The 14,454-nt window shown below is 52.8% G+C and overlaps 1 protein-coding gene across 1 annotated transcript; it reads left to right on the forward strand.

The window, feature by feature from the left end:
• IBA57 (IBA57 homolog, iron-sulfur cluster assembly) lies at positions 1,322–11,887 on the forward strand. The gene is made up of 3 exons (XM_018051578.1): positions 1,322–1,764; positions 9,780–10,120; positions 10,525–11,887. The coding sequence occupies exons 1-3, from the start codon at positions 1,424–1,426 to the stop codon at positions 10,914–10,916; spliced, it is 1,074 nt and encodes a 357-aa protein (XP_017907067.1). The 5' UTR covers positions 1,322–1,423; the 3' UTR covers positions 10,917–11,887.

The following is a 14,454-nucleotide window of genomic DNA, read 5'->3' on the forward strand; positions in this document are numbered from 1 at the left end:
GATAGCATATTCAAAAGCAGAGACATTACTTTGCCAACAAAGGTCCCTCTAGTAAAGGCTATGGTTTTTCCAGTGGTCATGTATGGATGTGAGAGTTGGACTGTGAAGAAAGCTGAGCGCCGAAGAATTGATGCTTTGGAACTGTGGTGTTGGAGAAGACTCCTGAGAGTCCCTTGGACTGCAAGGAGATCCAACCAGTCCATTCTAAAGGAGATCAGCCCTGGGTGTTCTTTGGAAGGAATGATGCTAAAGCTGAAACTCCAGTACTTTGGCCACCTCATGCGAAGAGCTGACTCATTGGAAAAGACTGTGATGCTGGGAGGAATTGGGGGCAGGAGGAAAAGGGGACGACGGAGGATGAGATGGCTGGATGGCATCACCAACTCGATGGACCTGAGTTTGAGTGAACTCCAGGAGTTGGTGATGGACAGGGAGGCCTTGCGTGCTGCAATTCATGGGGTCGCAAAGAGTGGGACACGACTGAGCGACTGAACTGGAACTGGACCTTAGCCTGCCAGGCTCCTCTGTCCATGAAATTCTTCAGGCAAGAATACTGGAGAGAGTTTGCCATTCCCTTTTCCAGGGAATGTTCCTGACCCAGGTCTCCCGCATCGCAGGCAGATTCTTTACCCTCTGAGCAACCTACGAGGTCCCTGTGTTGGAAGCAACATAAATGTTCCATCAGTGAGTGAATGGATAATCCAGATGTAGTGTGTGTGTGTGTGTCACACTACAATGGACTATCAATGGACTATACAATGGACTATCAATCAGCCTTTACAAAGGCTGAAACATGCTACATCATGGAGGATCCTGGTAGACATGAGCGTGTCACAAAAGATAAAGACTCCACTTCCATGACTTTCCCAGGGCTGTCAGGGCCACAGAGACAGACTGGACTGGCATTCCCAGGGTCTGGGGAGGGAGATAGGGATGTTCATCTGAGAGGGCGGAGTTTTGGTCTGGGAAGATGAGAAAGTTGTGGGGATGGCTACAAAACGGTGTGAACAGGCTCAATGGCTCAGAAATGTGCACCCCAAATTGCTAAAGATGGTAAAGCTCACGTCATGCGCGTCTCAACACAATAAAGCAAGCGGAAACATCTCTGAGAACCGAGGGGCCGGCCGACTTGCAGGAGCAGAAGTCAGCCCAAGATGGGCGTGTGGGCGAGGCCTCGCCCCGGCGCACGCTCCGCCCACCCTCACGCCGGCCGCTCCGGCAGGGGCCGCTCGCCCGCCACCAGGGGCCGCTGTGGCCCCAGCCCGCGTACGCTCGCGCACACCGCGCCCCGCGCACGCCTCGCCCGTCAGCAGCCAGGGGCCGCTGTGGCGCCCGCGCGCACCGCTTCCCGGCGCCCCAACTCGCCTCGCGCGTCCGGCCGCCCGCCCGAGCGGCTGCGGGCGCCGCCTCACTCCTCCCCAAGATGGCGGCCGCGGCACTGCTCAGGGGTGCGGCTCCAGGGTGCGGCGGCCCGGCCTGGAGCTGGCGGCTGCGCGCGGCTCCGAGGCGCCACCTGGCTCACAGCGGCTGCTGTCAGGGCGCTGACTCCGCTAGCGGCGCAACATGGGCCTGCTTTCTGCTAGGCGAGCGTGCCCTCGTGCGCGTGCGCGGGCCGGACTCGGCGCCCTTTCTCCTAGGCCTGCTGACCAATGAGCTGCCGCTTCCGGGTCCTGCGGCGGGCGAGGCGTCAGCTTCGGCCCGAGCGGGCTACGCCCACTTTCTCAATGTGCAGGGACGCACTCTCTATGACGTCATTCTCTACGGGTGAGCGCGTTTTGCAGGACTGGCCGTGTGGGTCGGGGTATCACCCAGGGAAAGGGCACCCGGGAGAGGACTTGGGGGGTGGGCTGCTATGGTGGTCTCCCAGAGGTAGAGGCAGACACTGGGGAGGGACGGACAGAAGGCAGATCTAACGACATCCAGAGGCGGGGTACCTAGGGGAAGACTACCGCTAGCCCGGGACGGACATCCAGGAAAGGACATGCACGACAGGGAATCCAGGGGAAGGGACATCTGGGAATCTGTGCACAGGGTGGGCCGAGGTGAGCCCCCAAGAGAGGGCACCTGAGGATGGGAGGAGCGCCCAGGGTAGGGCACTGGGAGACCCGCACAGTGGGCAGAGCTGAGCACCTGGGGGAAGGCAGCCATAGGTGGGCTGGAGCCAGCTCCGAGGGGTGGGCCGCCAGTGACTCGCCTGGGAGCACTTACACCTGGCCTCTGCCCATGCTCAGACCCACTGCACGGAGAGGGAGCCACGCTGCAGGGAGCAACGTCTGTGCCGCTGGCTTGTACCACTACCTCCTGAGTTCTCGTGTACACGCATTTCTCTCCACAATCTCTCCGTATTCAGTGATATTAGCGTTTGGTGTCCTGTAGCGCTTTCCGTGTTCACTTGCTTAGCTTTCTCAGACTTGGTTTCTCTAGAACCTCTTACGCAGTTCCAGGCTGTTGCCCTGCCTGAGGCCGCCCGGAAAGCTCGCGGCCCTCTTCTGTTGTGGGTTTGTCTGCCTCTTCCTAAGTGTACTTCCTGTGAGTGCATTCTTCAGTGGCTTGTTGAGAGGCAGGATACTTCAGCGACCTTCGACTTCTACCCCATAACTTGTGTGTGCGAGTCATGCAGTCAGTCGTGTGGGTCTCTTTGTGACCCCATGGACTCCTCTGTCTATAGGGTTGTCAAGGCCAAGAATACTGGAGTGGATTGCCATTTCCTCCTCCATCCCCGATAACTTGGCTGGTCCTAAAACTCTGCTGAAAATTGTCCCAGAAAACGTTGACACCACAGCCTGCCTTGCAGCTGCTGGCATTGTTGTCAAGAAGCCTAGTGGTGTTTGATTTCTGAGCCTTTGTGTGTGACGGGGTTTTCTCTGGGTTCTCTCGGGGGCTCATCTTCATCCTGGCATCTTGAAGTATCATGATGATGTGTTGTATTGGGGGTCTGCTGTCATGTCACGTTGCTAGGCACTTGGTGGGCTCTGTGACTCTGTAACAGGGATCAGTAAATTAGGACCCTTGGGCAGGTCCAGCTGTCTGTTTTTGTAAATAAAGTTTGACTGCAGGGCTACGTCCATTTGTTTATATCCTCTGTGGCCGCTTTTGCTTTCTAATGGTAAAAGTATAATTAATAATGTAATAATGTGGTAGAGATTGTGCGGCCTCATACCTAAATTATTTTCAATCTGGTCTTTTACAGAAAACGTGTGGTCCCTGCTCTGTGTCCCCTCTTTCAGAAATACCATTGTCATTATCTGTTTTATGTAATTATTATCTTCCCAGTAGTTGCTTAACCTCTTTTAAAAACTACATCCTTTGATTATCTTAAGCCCTCCATGTCTGTAACATTCAGTAGCCCCTATAATGGTCTTTTCAGTTTTTAGTTTATCAGTGTTGTAATGTAGTGTTTTTAATAATCAGTGTTTGAGGACCAAAAGGTCCTCAAATTTTCTTCCTTGAGTCTCCAGTCTGCCTTTATATCTTTCTGCCTTTGCATTCTTCCTATAATGAAGTTATATCCCGATAAGTCACTCCACAGTGTAAAAAATGTATATTTTTCTGTTTCTAGGTTTTTGTTTTTTTTTTAATCTCTCAATCTTTTCCTCTGGTTCGGCGTGTTTTTGCTTAGCTGCTGGGCCGTCGGTTCTTGTCAGCAGGCATGTACATGGTAGTTCTTTCTAGGCATTGTGTGTGCTGTGATCCGTACTGTAGAGGAGTTTGTTTTTCTCTCTGTTCACTCCTGTGAGCGGGGTGTTGGCGTGCCACTTGCTATCTGTGTGTTGAGGGAATCGCAGTGCACTGTAATGATGTCCCCTGACCCTGGTTGCTCTTCTGAGATTCCAGCTCAAAGTCCTTTGTGGGGAGTGCAACCCCAGCAGGTGGGGTGAGGTCCTCATTCCATCAGAGACAGCCTGAATTAGTGGCCCCACTTCTGAGCAGTTGGAGGAGGGGAGACGTGAGAACGCTCCCTCGGATGGCTGCTCTAAGGCCTGGGGGCTGGGTGAACCATGCCCAGATTCCTCTCTCCCAGCTCTGCGCTGGGGCATGGGGTGCTGAGGCTTCTGGGCTCCCATCCTACCCTGATGTTTCTATTGGGATATATTTGTGGTGATGCCTGCTGTTCATGAGATGTGCTCCTTCCACTCCTGGTTGCTGTTGACCGTTTACCTACATCTGATCTCACTGAGGTCTGCTCTCGGTGGGAAGGGGACACGCTGGCAACTGGGTGTCCCGCCTGGAAGCCTGCGGCCTTCCTGCTTGCTTCATGGGTACTCTGCCTGACGTTTTCTCTGTATCCTGTCTCCAGAATTGTTCTTTTTCTTCCTTTTTGGCTGTGCTGTGCGGATTGTGGGATCTCAGTTCCATGACCAGGGATTGAACCTGGGCCACAGCAGTGCAAGTCCAGAATCCTAACCGCTTAGGCCACCAGGGGACTCCCTGGAATTTTTCCCTGAAACTGTCATGCTTCTAGTTTCCCATCCTTGAGTTGTTCCCTCCTCAGTGCTCCCTGATCTTGTTTCCCGAATGTAGCACCATCTCTCGGACAAAACTTGAGTGTTTGGTTTTTCAAGTAGACTCTTTAAGGGAGTATTCTGGTGGCCTAGTGGTTAGGATTCCAGGCTTTCACTGCCATGGCCTGGCTTCAGTCCCTGGTTGGTGAATCGAGATACTGCAAGCCACGTGGTGCAGCCAAAAATAAAAAAGGAAAGACTTTTTAGAGCAGTTTTAGGTTAATAGGAAAACTGAGAAGGCAGAGATCTCTCATATACTCTCTGCTCCCGTACATGCATAGCCTGCCCCGTATCAGCCTCCTCCTCCAGAGCAGTACGTTAGTTATAGCTGATGAGCCTATACTGACGTCAGAATTACCCAAAGTCCTCAGTTCACATTAAGCTTCACTCTCGCTGCTGTGCTTTCTGTGAAATTGGATGAGTATTTTATAATATGTATGTACCACTGTAATATTATACAGAGTGGCTTTATTGTCCCTAAATATCCTTTGGGCTGTACCTATTCACCCTCCCTCGTGACTCCTCACCGCCACTCAAAGGGTATTTTTGGATCTGAAACTGTCTCCATAGTTTCCCTTTTGCTAGAGTGTCACGTAGTTGGGATCACAGGCTCTGCAGCCTTTTCAGACTGACCTCTTTCACTTAGTAATATACATTTAAGTTTCCTCCCTGTCTTTGCAGGACTTCATAGCTCATTTCTCTTAGTGTTGACTAATACTCTATTGTTTGCATGTACCAGTTAATAAATCCATTCATCGATTGAAGGACTTGCTGTTGCTTCCATATTGTTGAGTACAGGTGCTATAAACATCTGTGCGCAGGTTTTCTGTGTAGAGGTTAGTTTTCAGCTTCTTTCGGTAAATACCAGGAAGTGTGACTGTTAGACTGTAAGGTAAGAGTATGTGTAGTTTTATAAGAAACCACCAAAGTGTCTTCCAAAGTGTCATTCTGCATTCCCACCAACGAGAAGTAATTACTTCCCGTTTCTCCATAGCCTCACCAGCCTTCGGTGGTGTCAGTATTCTGGATTTTGATCATCCTGATAGGTGTGCAGTGGAGCTTGCTTTAATTTCCTTTTCCCTGACGACAAATGACACGTAACATCATTGCACATGCTGTTTGCCACCTGTATGTTTTCTTTGGGGAGATGTCCAGATCTTTGGCCTAGTTTTAATCAGACTGTTTCCTAATTGTTGAGTTTTCAGTGGTTTTGTATGTTCTGAGTGACAGTCCTTTGTCCGATGTGACTTTTCAAACCTTTTCTCCCGGTCGTGGCTTGACTCATCGGCTCAGCTGGGGCTTTGTGTTTTGAAGTCTCTCCTCACCCTGACCACGTGTTTGTTGAGTACTGGCTGTTAGAGGAGTCCTGCAGGTTTTGCGAGCTGGGCTGCTTGGCTTTTGGGGAGCCCAGGCGTGCCTCTAGGGGCCACCCTGGCGGGCGGGCTGCTGAGGTCCGCTGCTGGCTCGTCTCCCTGCACGTCCTTCCCCGGTGCGGTCTCAGCGGGATCGTGCTGAGCCTGGGTGCAGCTGGTTTCTGGGCAGTGTTCTCCATGTGTGCCTGGCAGAGGGAGGGTGGGACGCGGGGCTGGTACACCTCTTCACCCAGGTCCGCCCACCAGGCTGGCTGGTGAGGCTGCAGGTGCCCTCAGCCTCCTCTTCCTGCCGCTGTGGTTGTTCCCCCGGGCTGGGCTGCTGGGCTGGGCAAGGAAAACTGTGGGATGTGAGGTACATCTCAGACAGACACGAAGGACTTTGGGGGGGTGACCTATGCAGTGTTTGGGAAGTACTTACACTAAAGAAGTTATTAAAAAATGATTTTTTTTTTCTGAGATGCAAATTTGATTGGGCGTCATGTATTTTATCTGGCGGTCCTACTCAGCGCCACTGTGCTGCCCCAGGGGTATCTGTGGTTGTCACTCAGGTGTGGCTGCTCCTGGCATTGAGGAGGCCGAGCCCAGGGGTGCTCTCAGTGTCCAGCAGTGCTCAAGACGGCCCCACAGAGAAGGTTCCAGCTCAGATTTGCGCTGTGCTGGCTGAGCAGAGGCTCGCCGTGCGTCACCACTCCCCCTGCTGGCCTGTCCCCCTTTATTTAGCTGCAGCAGGGGCAGCAGACAGTCTGATTTGGGGTGGCGGGGCGCAGGAGCGCTTTGCAGCCCTGCTGGCCCTGAGGGGCTGAATGGCACAAGGCCATTTGCACGGGTAGCTCAGGAAAAAAGTGCCTGAGCCCAGAACCTGTCCGTCCTCCACCCTGCTTCTCTTGAACCCTGTGGAACACTGGCCCCGTGAGTGAGATGGGGCATCAGCCTGGGGCTTGACTGCCCTGGCGCCCTGGTGGCCCCTTAACCAGCCCTTCCCAGGCCCCTCCCCGTGCTGGGCCTTTGCCCTCCTTGGGCGTGGTTTTACCTGCATCTCTGTCTCCTCTCTCTGGGGTTCACTTTGCCCCTGTGGCCTCACATTCTGTCCACCCATGCTCATTTCTTCCTCTTGCCAGTGCTTCATATTGCTTCTGTCTGCTTTCTTTATCAGAGACTTAAAAAACAGAAATATACCTACACATGGGTGAAAAACCTAGTAAAGGCTTTTCATGAAAACTGACGGCCCTCTCCCTTCTCACTGGCATGGATCCATCTTCTCCAGAGGCAGCTCCTTTTTCAACTTTTTATTTTGAAACGATTATAGATTTACAGGAAGCCACGCAGAAATGAGCAGGGAGGTCTCACATACCCTTCACCCCGCTCCCCCAGGGGCAACATCTTGCCTCCGATAGTCCAGGGTCCCATTCAGGGGAGGGGGGGGCGTGGGCCAGCCACAGGGCGCACTCTGGTTCCTCCAGGCTGCCGCGTGCTCACTTGCATGCAGCTCGGATTTGATCACACATGTAGACCTGTGTATCTTCGATGAAGACAGCTCTTCCATTACCATCAGGCTCGCTTCTGCCCTCCGTGGGCACACTCCCCTTCTCAGCCCCTCAGCCAGCCCCCTGCTCACTCTCCGTCTTTATGACCCTGTCATTTCAGGACTGTTACACTAACAGAGTCTTTTGTCTCACTCACCTCGATGCCCGTTGGATTCATCAATGCTGCTGCTGCTGCTAAGTCGCTTCAGTCGTGTCCGACTCTGTGCGACCCCATAGACGGCCTCCTCCTTTCCCTTGCTTAGTAGGTATTCCCTTGACGGACTGGACCATGGTTTGTTTAACCATTCATCCACCCACTGAAGGATGTTTTGGCTTCATTTCGTGACTGTTAAGAATAAAACTGCTCCTAATGTTTATGCCCAGGTTTTGTGTCAACACCTGGGGTGTTTTCTAGGATAAGGACCCAGGAGTGCAGTGACTAGACTGTGTGGCCGCTGCATGTCTAGTCTTGTAAAGAACTGCAAACTGTTTTCTGGAGTGTCTGTTCCATTTGCATTCCCACCAGCAAGGCCGGATGGTCCATCTTTTCTGCATCCTCGTTGCCTTGAACTTTTTTATTTTAGCCATTCAGATAGTCGTGCCTTGGTATCTTGTGGTTTTAACTTGTCTTTGTGTCGTGATAAGTGACTTTGAACTTCTTTCCATGTGGTTATCTGAGGCAGCACCTTTGAACCCTTCTCTTTTTTTCTGGCAGTTTAATTCTGTCTGAAAATGATCGTTTTCCCAGCCCGCAGCTGATCTCTCTCTGACCTTCTTGGAGGACTGTTTGGAGGGTGAGGCTGACTGGCTGCTCTTCTCCACTTTCTTCACATGCTTGTTCCTGTACTTCCGTGACCCTTGGCTGATAGTTATGTGTATGCAGCTGGCAGAGTTTGTGCTGTAGGATGAAGCCACAGAAATCAGGGGCACCAAGCAAGCTGCTTTAAAAAAAAAAAAAGAAAAAACTTGTTTTAGGAATTCTTTGGTGGCACAGTGGGTAAGAAATCTGCCTGTTAGTGCAGGGGACATGGGTTTGATCCCAGGTCCAGGAAGATTCCACATGCCATGAAGCAACTAAGCCTATGCGCCGCAACTACTGAAGCCCACACACCTGGAGCTTGTGCTCCACGAGAGAGGCCGCTGCAATGAGAAGCCGTCACACCGCCAGGGAGAGTGGCCCCCACTCGCCGCAGCTGCAGAAGGCCCACACACAGCAACAAGGACCCAGCACAGCCAAGAATAAATAGAGAAGTTTTAATTCTGCTTGTTTGAAACAATACTTCGTTTGGTCGCTTATACCGTTTTGGCTGTGTGGGTGTGCGTTGCGGCACGCAGGGTCTTTGCTTCCGGTGCTTGGGCTCTTTGTCACAGAGCGTGGGCCTCTCTCTCGTTGAGGCTGCAGGCTCGGTAGTTGTGGCGCTCTTAGTTCCCCAACAGGGATCGAAGTGGAGCCCCCTGCATTTGAGGGCAGATTCTTAACCACTGGACCACCAGGCAAATCCCTCCCCCACCGCCACCCCAAGCAAGCTTCTGTAGCTCTTTCCTTGGTGGGCAATTGACTTCTCCAGGGTAGCACTTAACCCTTTCTTGCCTGGGGAGAGGGTCCGAGGCACAGCTGATGGGTCCCAGCTGATGGCCTTTCTTTCTGATACACGCTCCTGAGGGTTTTACCCGCTTCCCTGTCTCAGCTGCCATGCAGCTGTGGGTCCTTGCTCAAGCCACATCTGTAATCAGGACTCCAGCCATGTACTCCTCTGGGACATCTCCACTTTAGGGCCCCTCCATCACATCTGATTGTGCGCTGGCCTCTCTGTGCTCATCTCTCTGTAAGGGCCCCACCATCCATTCATCAGTGACACCAGAATCTGGGGTATTCCACGGGATGTGGGCTGCCTGGAGTGGGAGTTAGGATGGCTCTGGGACCCTGTCCAGGTTGCAGGGCTTCCCTAGAGGAGGTAGGAAGTGGGCATGGGCTGAGTGTGGCCTCACTGTGCATCTCACCTGCATCGGCTGTCTGCTGCCCTCCCAGCTCTTCCTGCCTGCCAGCACCACCCCGCCCCGAAATCCACTGGCTGCTTGGTGCTTCTCAGGGCTGGAGGTGGCAAATTCTGACTTTCGAGTGGCCGTCTGTGACGTCTCACCTCACCTTGACCACCGGATGCCACTGTGGTCCCAAGGCCCTGCTTTGCACCTGTCTGGCCAAGGCCTGTCCTGCCACGGCCGGACTGATTCCTGTGGCTCCCTCCCTGGGTGTGGGGGGTGCTTTCATTCCCAGGTGGTCCAAGGGGACTGGTGCACTGGGGCGGCACAGCCACCATGGCCGGGACCCGACTGCAAGCCCTTCGCTCGGTGAGCCCTGCCACCCCCTCGTCTCCCCGCAGGCTCCCTGAGCGCTCCGGTGAACAGCCCACCTTCCTCCTGGAGTGCGACAGCTCCGTGGTCGATGCGCTGCAGAGGCACCTCTTGCTGCACAAGATCCGGCGGAAGGTTACGGTGGAGCCGTGCCCCGAGCTGCGCGTGTGGGCCGTGCTGCCGCGCGCCCCGGGGGAGGCCGGCGGGGCGGTGCCGCGGAAGACGGCTGAGTGTGCAGACATCCTCACCCGTGATCCCCGGACTGCCTGCATGGGCTGGCGGCTCCTCTCCCAGGACGAGGGTTCAGCCTTGGTGCCCGGGGGCCGTCTTGGGGACCTCCAGGATTATCACCGGCACCGGTACCAGCAAGGTATGGACATGGGGTTGGACCTGGGGAGAGGTTAGGTTTGGGGGGCTGATGCTGGACGGGGAGGAGGGGCAGGGTGGGACGTGAGGCGACAGGAGGGGTGTGACCCGGAGCCCTGGGAAAACTGCATGGTGAGTCCAGGCCTTGGGAGGAGTCAGGGCATAGAGCAGAGTTCTGGGCTCAGGGGTAGAGTCTTCTCTAGAGGGCAGTATTGAGGCCCAGACAAGCAGCTCACCCGGAGACCAGAGCAGGGGCTGGAGCTGGGACCTGGAGGATGCGGAGGGACCCGGAAGACTGGGGGTCAGATGCTGGGACTGCTACAGGCCAGTACCGCTGGCCACCTTGGGTTGAGCCCCCAGCTCTGGAGGACACCTCAGACCTCAGCAAGCCTCTCGCCACCTCTGCAGGTGTTCCCGAGGGTGTCCACGACCTGCCCCCAGGAGTGGCGCTGCCCCTGGAGTCCAACCTGGCCTTCATGAACGGCATCAGCTTCACCAAGGGCTGCTACATCGGCCAGGAGCTGACAGCTCGCACCCACCACATGGGTGTTATCCGGAAGCGCCTCTTCCCAGTCCAGTTCTCAGGGGCCGTTCCTGGCGGCGGCATTGCCCCCGGCGCCTCTGTGCTCACCGAGTCAGGGCAGGCAGCCGGCAAGTACAGGGCAGGGCTGGGGGACGTGGGTCTGGCCCTGCTGCGGTCTGAGAAAATTAAGGGTCCTCTCCACATCAGAACCTCTGAGAGTGGCCCTGTGGCCCTTACTGCGTCTGTGCCAGACTGGTGGCCCACAGCCACCAAGTAGCCTCGGATGCCCCTGCGCTCCTGTACGGGGCCTCATCTACTGCACCCTGTAGCCAGCCCCCACTTCCTTGGGTGGCCCAGTTGAGAGAACACACCCTTGGGGGTCCCCAAGCATTTGTGGGCCTCCCAAAGCTACTGACATGGCAGGGGGTGCTCCTGCCTGTCATGCTTCCTGGGGACCGGCCTGTGCTCAGGGTGGCTGTCCCTTCCTGGAAGCTTTATGGCTGGAGCATCAGGACCCCTCCTGAGGACTGAGGGTGGGTGGAAGGGAGCCCTGCACCTGCCTCTCCCCTGGGCAATGCTGCAGCTTCCGCCAGACCCTGGATGATGTTCTGAACCATACTGACCTGGAGCTGGTTCATCCGTCAGCCAAGGAGAGAATGTTCCAGGATGCCTCTGGGCTGCCCACACCCCTCTGAGCCTGCTTGGGCAGGCTTGGGAAGGGAGCGTCTCAGTATCTGGGGTGCCTAAAGGGGCAAGTGGACTCTGGGAATTGTCTTACCATGTTGACTGGGGGCATGTCTGGAGGTGGGAATCTTGTGGGGCCAGGTGGAACGGCAGTGTTTGTGAGTAGAGGCACAGGCATTGCTCACACCCACCCGAGTCCTCTCAAGCACACCTCTGTGCTCAGTGGCGCCAGCTGGGGGAGCCCCAGTACCGTTTTATACCACGTCTCCGCAGCTTTGGCCCCATGGTGGCACGGGCAGCCCCTTCCTCCCCTCCATAGCCCTCCTGAGCTCAGGGTAGGGAGTGGCTGCCTTGGGACGGCCTGCCCAGGGGGCAGAGAAGAGCTTTTGCTTGCTGTACTTGCTGCTGTTTTCTGACGTAGTCATGTCTTTATAATAAGAGGGTGACTGACTTCCCCGTTTTGAACCACTGACTTTGATTTTCCCGCTGCAATGTGAGTCTCGTGGTTACTGGGTGTCCCACCTGATGCCCCAGAGTGGCTATTAAAGTGCGACCCACAACCAGCCCGTGTGGAACTCTGGCTTCTTTCTTTCTTTACTGTGTTTATTTATTTTCAATGTTTGTTGGAGTGTTGCTGATTTACAGCGTCACGTTAATTTCTGCTGCACGGCAAGGTGAATCAGTTCTCCACATGCATACAGCCAGCTCTTTTTCAGACTGTCTTTTCCATAGAGGTCGCTGTGTAGGGCTGAGTAGGGTTTCCTGTGTTCTACAGTAGATCCTTATTAACTGTCTCTGTTACATATGCTGGCACGTACGTCTCAATCCCAATTTCCCAATTTATCCCTACCCCCTTCCCCCCCTCCCACCGCCTGGTAATCACAGGTTTGCTTTCTACATCTGTGACTCTATTTCTGTTTTGTAAATAAGTTCATTTGTATCTTTTTTTTTTTTTTTAGATTTCATGTATAATCTATGTCATTTATGGTATTTGTCTGTCTTTGTCTGACTTACTTCACTCAGTATGACCGTCTCTGGGTCCATCCATTGCTGCAAACAGCATTGTTTCATTCTTGTTTCTGGCTGCGTGGTGTTCCGTTGTATGTACGTGCAACATCTTTATCCATTCTTCTGCTGATGGGCATTTTGGTCGCTTCCATGTCCTGGCAATTATGAGACAGTGGTGCAGTGGACATTGAGGTACGTGTATCATTTCGAATGATGGTTTTCTCTGGATATATGCCCAGGAGTGGGATTTCAGGATCATATCGCAGCTCTGTTTTAAGGTTTTTAAGGAACCCCCCTACTCTTCTCCATAATGGCTGCACCAGTTTACGTTCCCACCAACAGTGTAGGAGGGCTCCCATCTCTCTATACCCTCTCTCGCACTACTGCTGATAGATTTTTTTTGGTGAGAGCCATTCTGGCCAGTGTGAGATGATACCTTCTTGTAGTTTTGATTTCCATTTCTCTAATAATCAGTGATGTGTGGAGCATCTTTTCGTGTGCTTTTTGGCCGTCTGTATGTCTGTTTTGCTTGGGTTGCTTGTTTTCTTTTTCCATATTGGGCTACCTGAGCTGTTTGTATGTTTTGGAGATTAATCCCTTGTCAGTGGCTTCGTTTGCAAATGTATTCTTCCCTTCTAGAGGGTTGTCTTTTCGTTTTGTTTATGGTTTCCTTTGCTGTGCCAAAGCTTTTAAGTTTGATTAGGCCCCATTGGTTTATTTTTGTTTTCATTACTCTAGGAGGGAGATCAGAAAAGATCTCGCTGAGATTTATGTCAGAGTTTCACAGTGTCTGGCCTTGTATTTAGGTCTTTAATCCATTTTGACGTAATGTGTGTGCATGGTGTTAGGTGGTGTTCTGATTTCACTCTTTTACACCGTAGTTTCCCAGGGCCGCTTACTGAAGAGACTGTCTTTTCTCCGTTGTACACTCCTGTCTCCTTTATCATAGATGAGATGGCTGTAGATGTCTGAGTGTTTCTCTGGGCCTCCTGTCCTGCTCCATGAATCTGTGTTTCTGTTTTTGTGCCTGCACCATACATATGCATTCTGTTTGTTTTTGCCATGCCGCATAGCTTTGTGCATAGTCTGAAGTCAGGGAGCGTGACTCCTCCATCTCCATTTTTCTTTCTCTAGATTGCTTTAGCTCTTTGGGGTCTTGTGTTTCCATACAAACGGTAAAATATTTTGTTCTCTTTCTGTGAAAAATGCTGTTGGTAATTTGATAGGGACTGCATAGACCCTGTGGATTGCTTTGGGTAGAATAGTCATTTTGACAACATTGATTCTTCCAATCCAAGAATGTGGTATATCTCTCCATCTGTTTGTGTCATCTCTGATTTCTTTCATCTGTGTCTTACAGTGTTTTCTGAGTACAGATCTTTTGCCTCTTTAAGTCGGTTTATTCCTAGGTATTTTATTTATTTATTTTTTGGTGCAATATAAATGGGATTGTTTCCTTTATTTCTTTCTGATCATTCATTGTTAGTCTATAGGCATGCAAGAGATTTCTGTGTATTATTTTGTATCTTGTTACTTTACCAAATTCACTGATGGGCTTTAGTAGTTTTCTGATAGTGTCTTTGTGTACAGTATCATGTCATCTGCAAACAGTGACAGTTTTACTTTTTCTTTTCCAGTTTGGATTCCTTTTACTTCTTCTTCTCTTGCCGTAGCTAGGACTTCCAAAACTATGTTGAATGAGAGTGGCATGAGTGGGCATCCTTGTCTTGTTCCTGAAATTCGAGAAAAGGCTTTCAGCCTCTCTCCACTGAGTATATTATTAGCTGTAGGTGACAGAGACATAAGGGGTTTGGCCAGTCCCAGGAGGCAAGGCTCCCCTCAGGCAGGGAGCCAGCCAGGCAGTGCTGGCCCTTTCCCATCCCCCCAGACCGAGAGCAGGTGGTCACACTGGGTGGGCAGCACCGTCCTGAGGTTCAGTCTCCTGAAGTGAGCAAGCTTAAGAAGGCAGAACATGCTGTGGACCAGAATGGGCTGGTCCTCATGACATATGAACGGCGCAGGTAGCATACGCTGTCACCCCGTGTGCTCAGGGTGCTGCTGGTATCCGTGCTGTGAATTACAAGCACCGAGGGCTTTTCACCGTCAGTGAACACCCAGAGCTG

The sequence above is a fragment of the Capra hircus genome, chromosome 7 (genome assembly GCF_001704415.2).
Source record: "Capra hircus breed San Clemente chromosome 7, ASM170441v1, whole genome shotgun sequence".
Taxonomy (NCBI): domain Eukaryota; kingdom Metazoa; phylum Chordata; class Mammalia; order Artiodactyla; family Bovidae; genus Capra; species Capra hircus.

Bases quoted from the DNA above. Each gene is read 5' to 3' on its own strand.
- IBA57 (XM_018051578.1), top strand. From the start codon at position 1,424: ATGGCGGCCGCGGCACTGCTCAGGGGTGCGGCTCCAGGGTGCGGCGGC. The intron at 1,765-9,779 runs GTGAGCGCGTTT...GTCTCCCCGCAG, and splicing joins TATGACGTCATTCTCTACGG to GCTCCCTGAGCGCTCCGGTG. The intron at 10,121-10,524 runs GTATGGACATGG...CCACCTCTGCAG, and splicing joins CCGGCACCGGTACCAGCAAG to GTGTTCCCGAGGGTGTCCAC.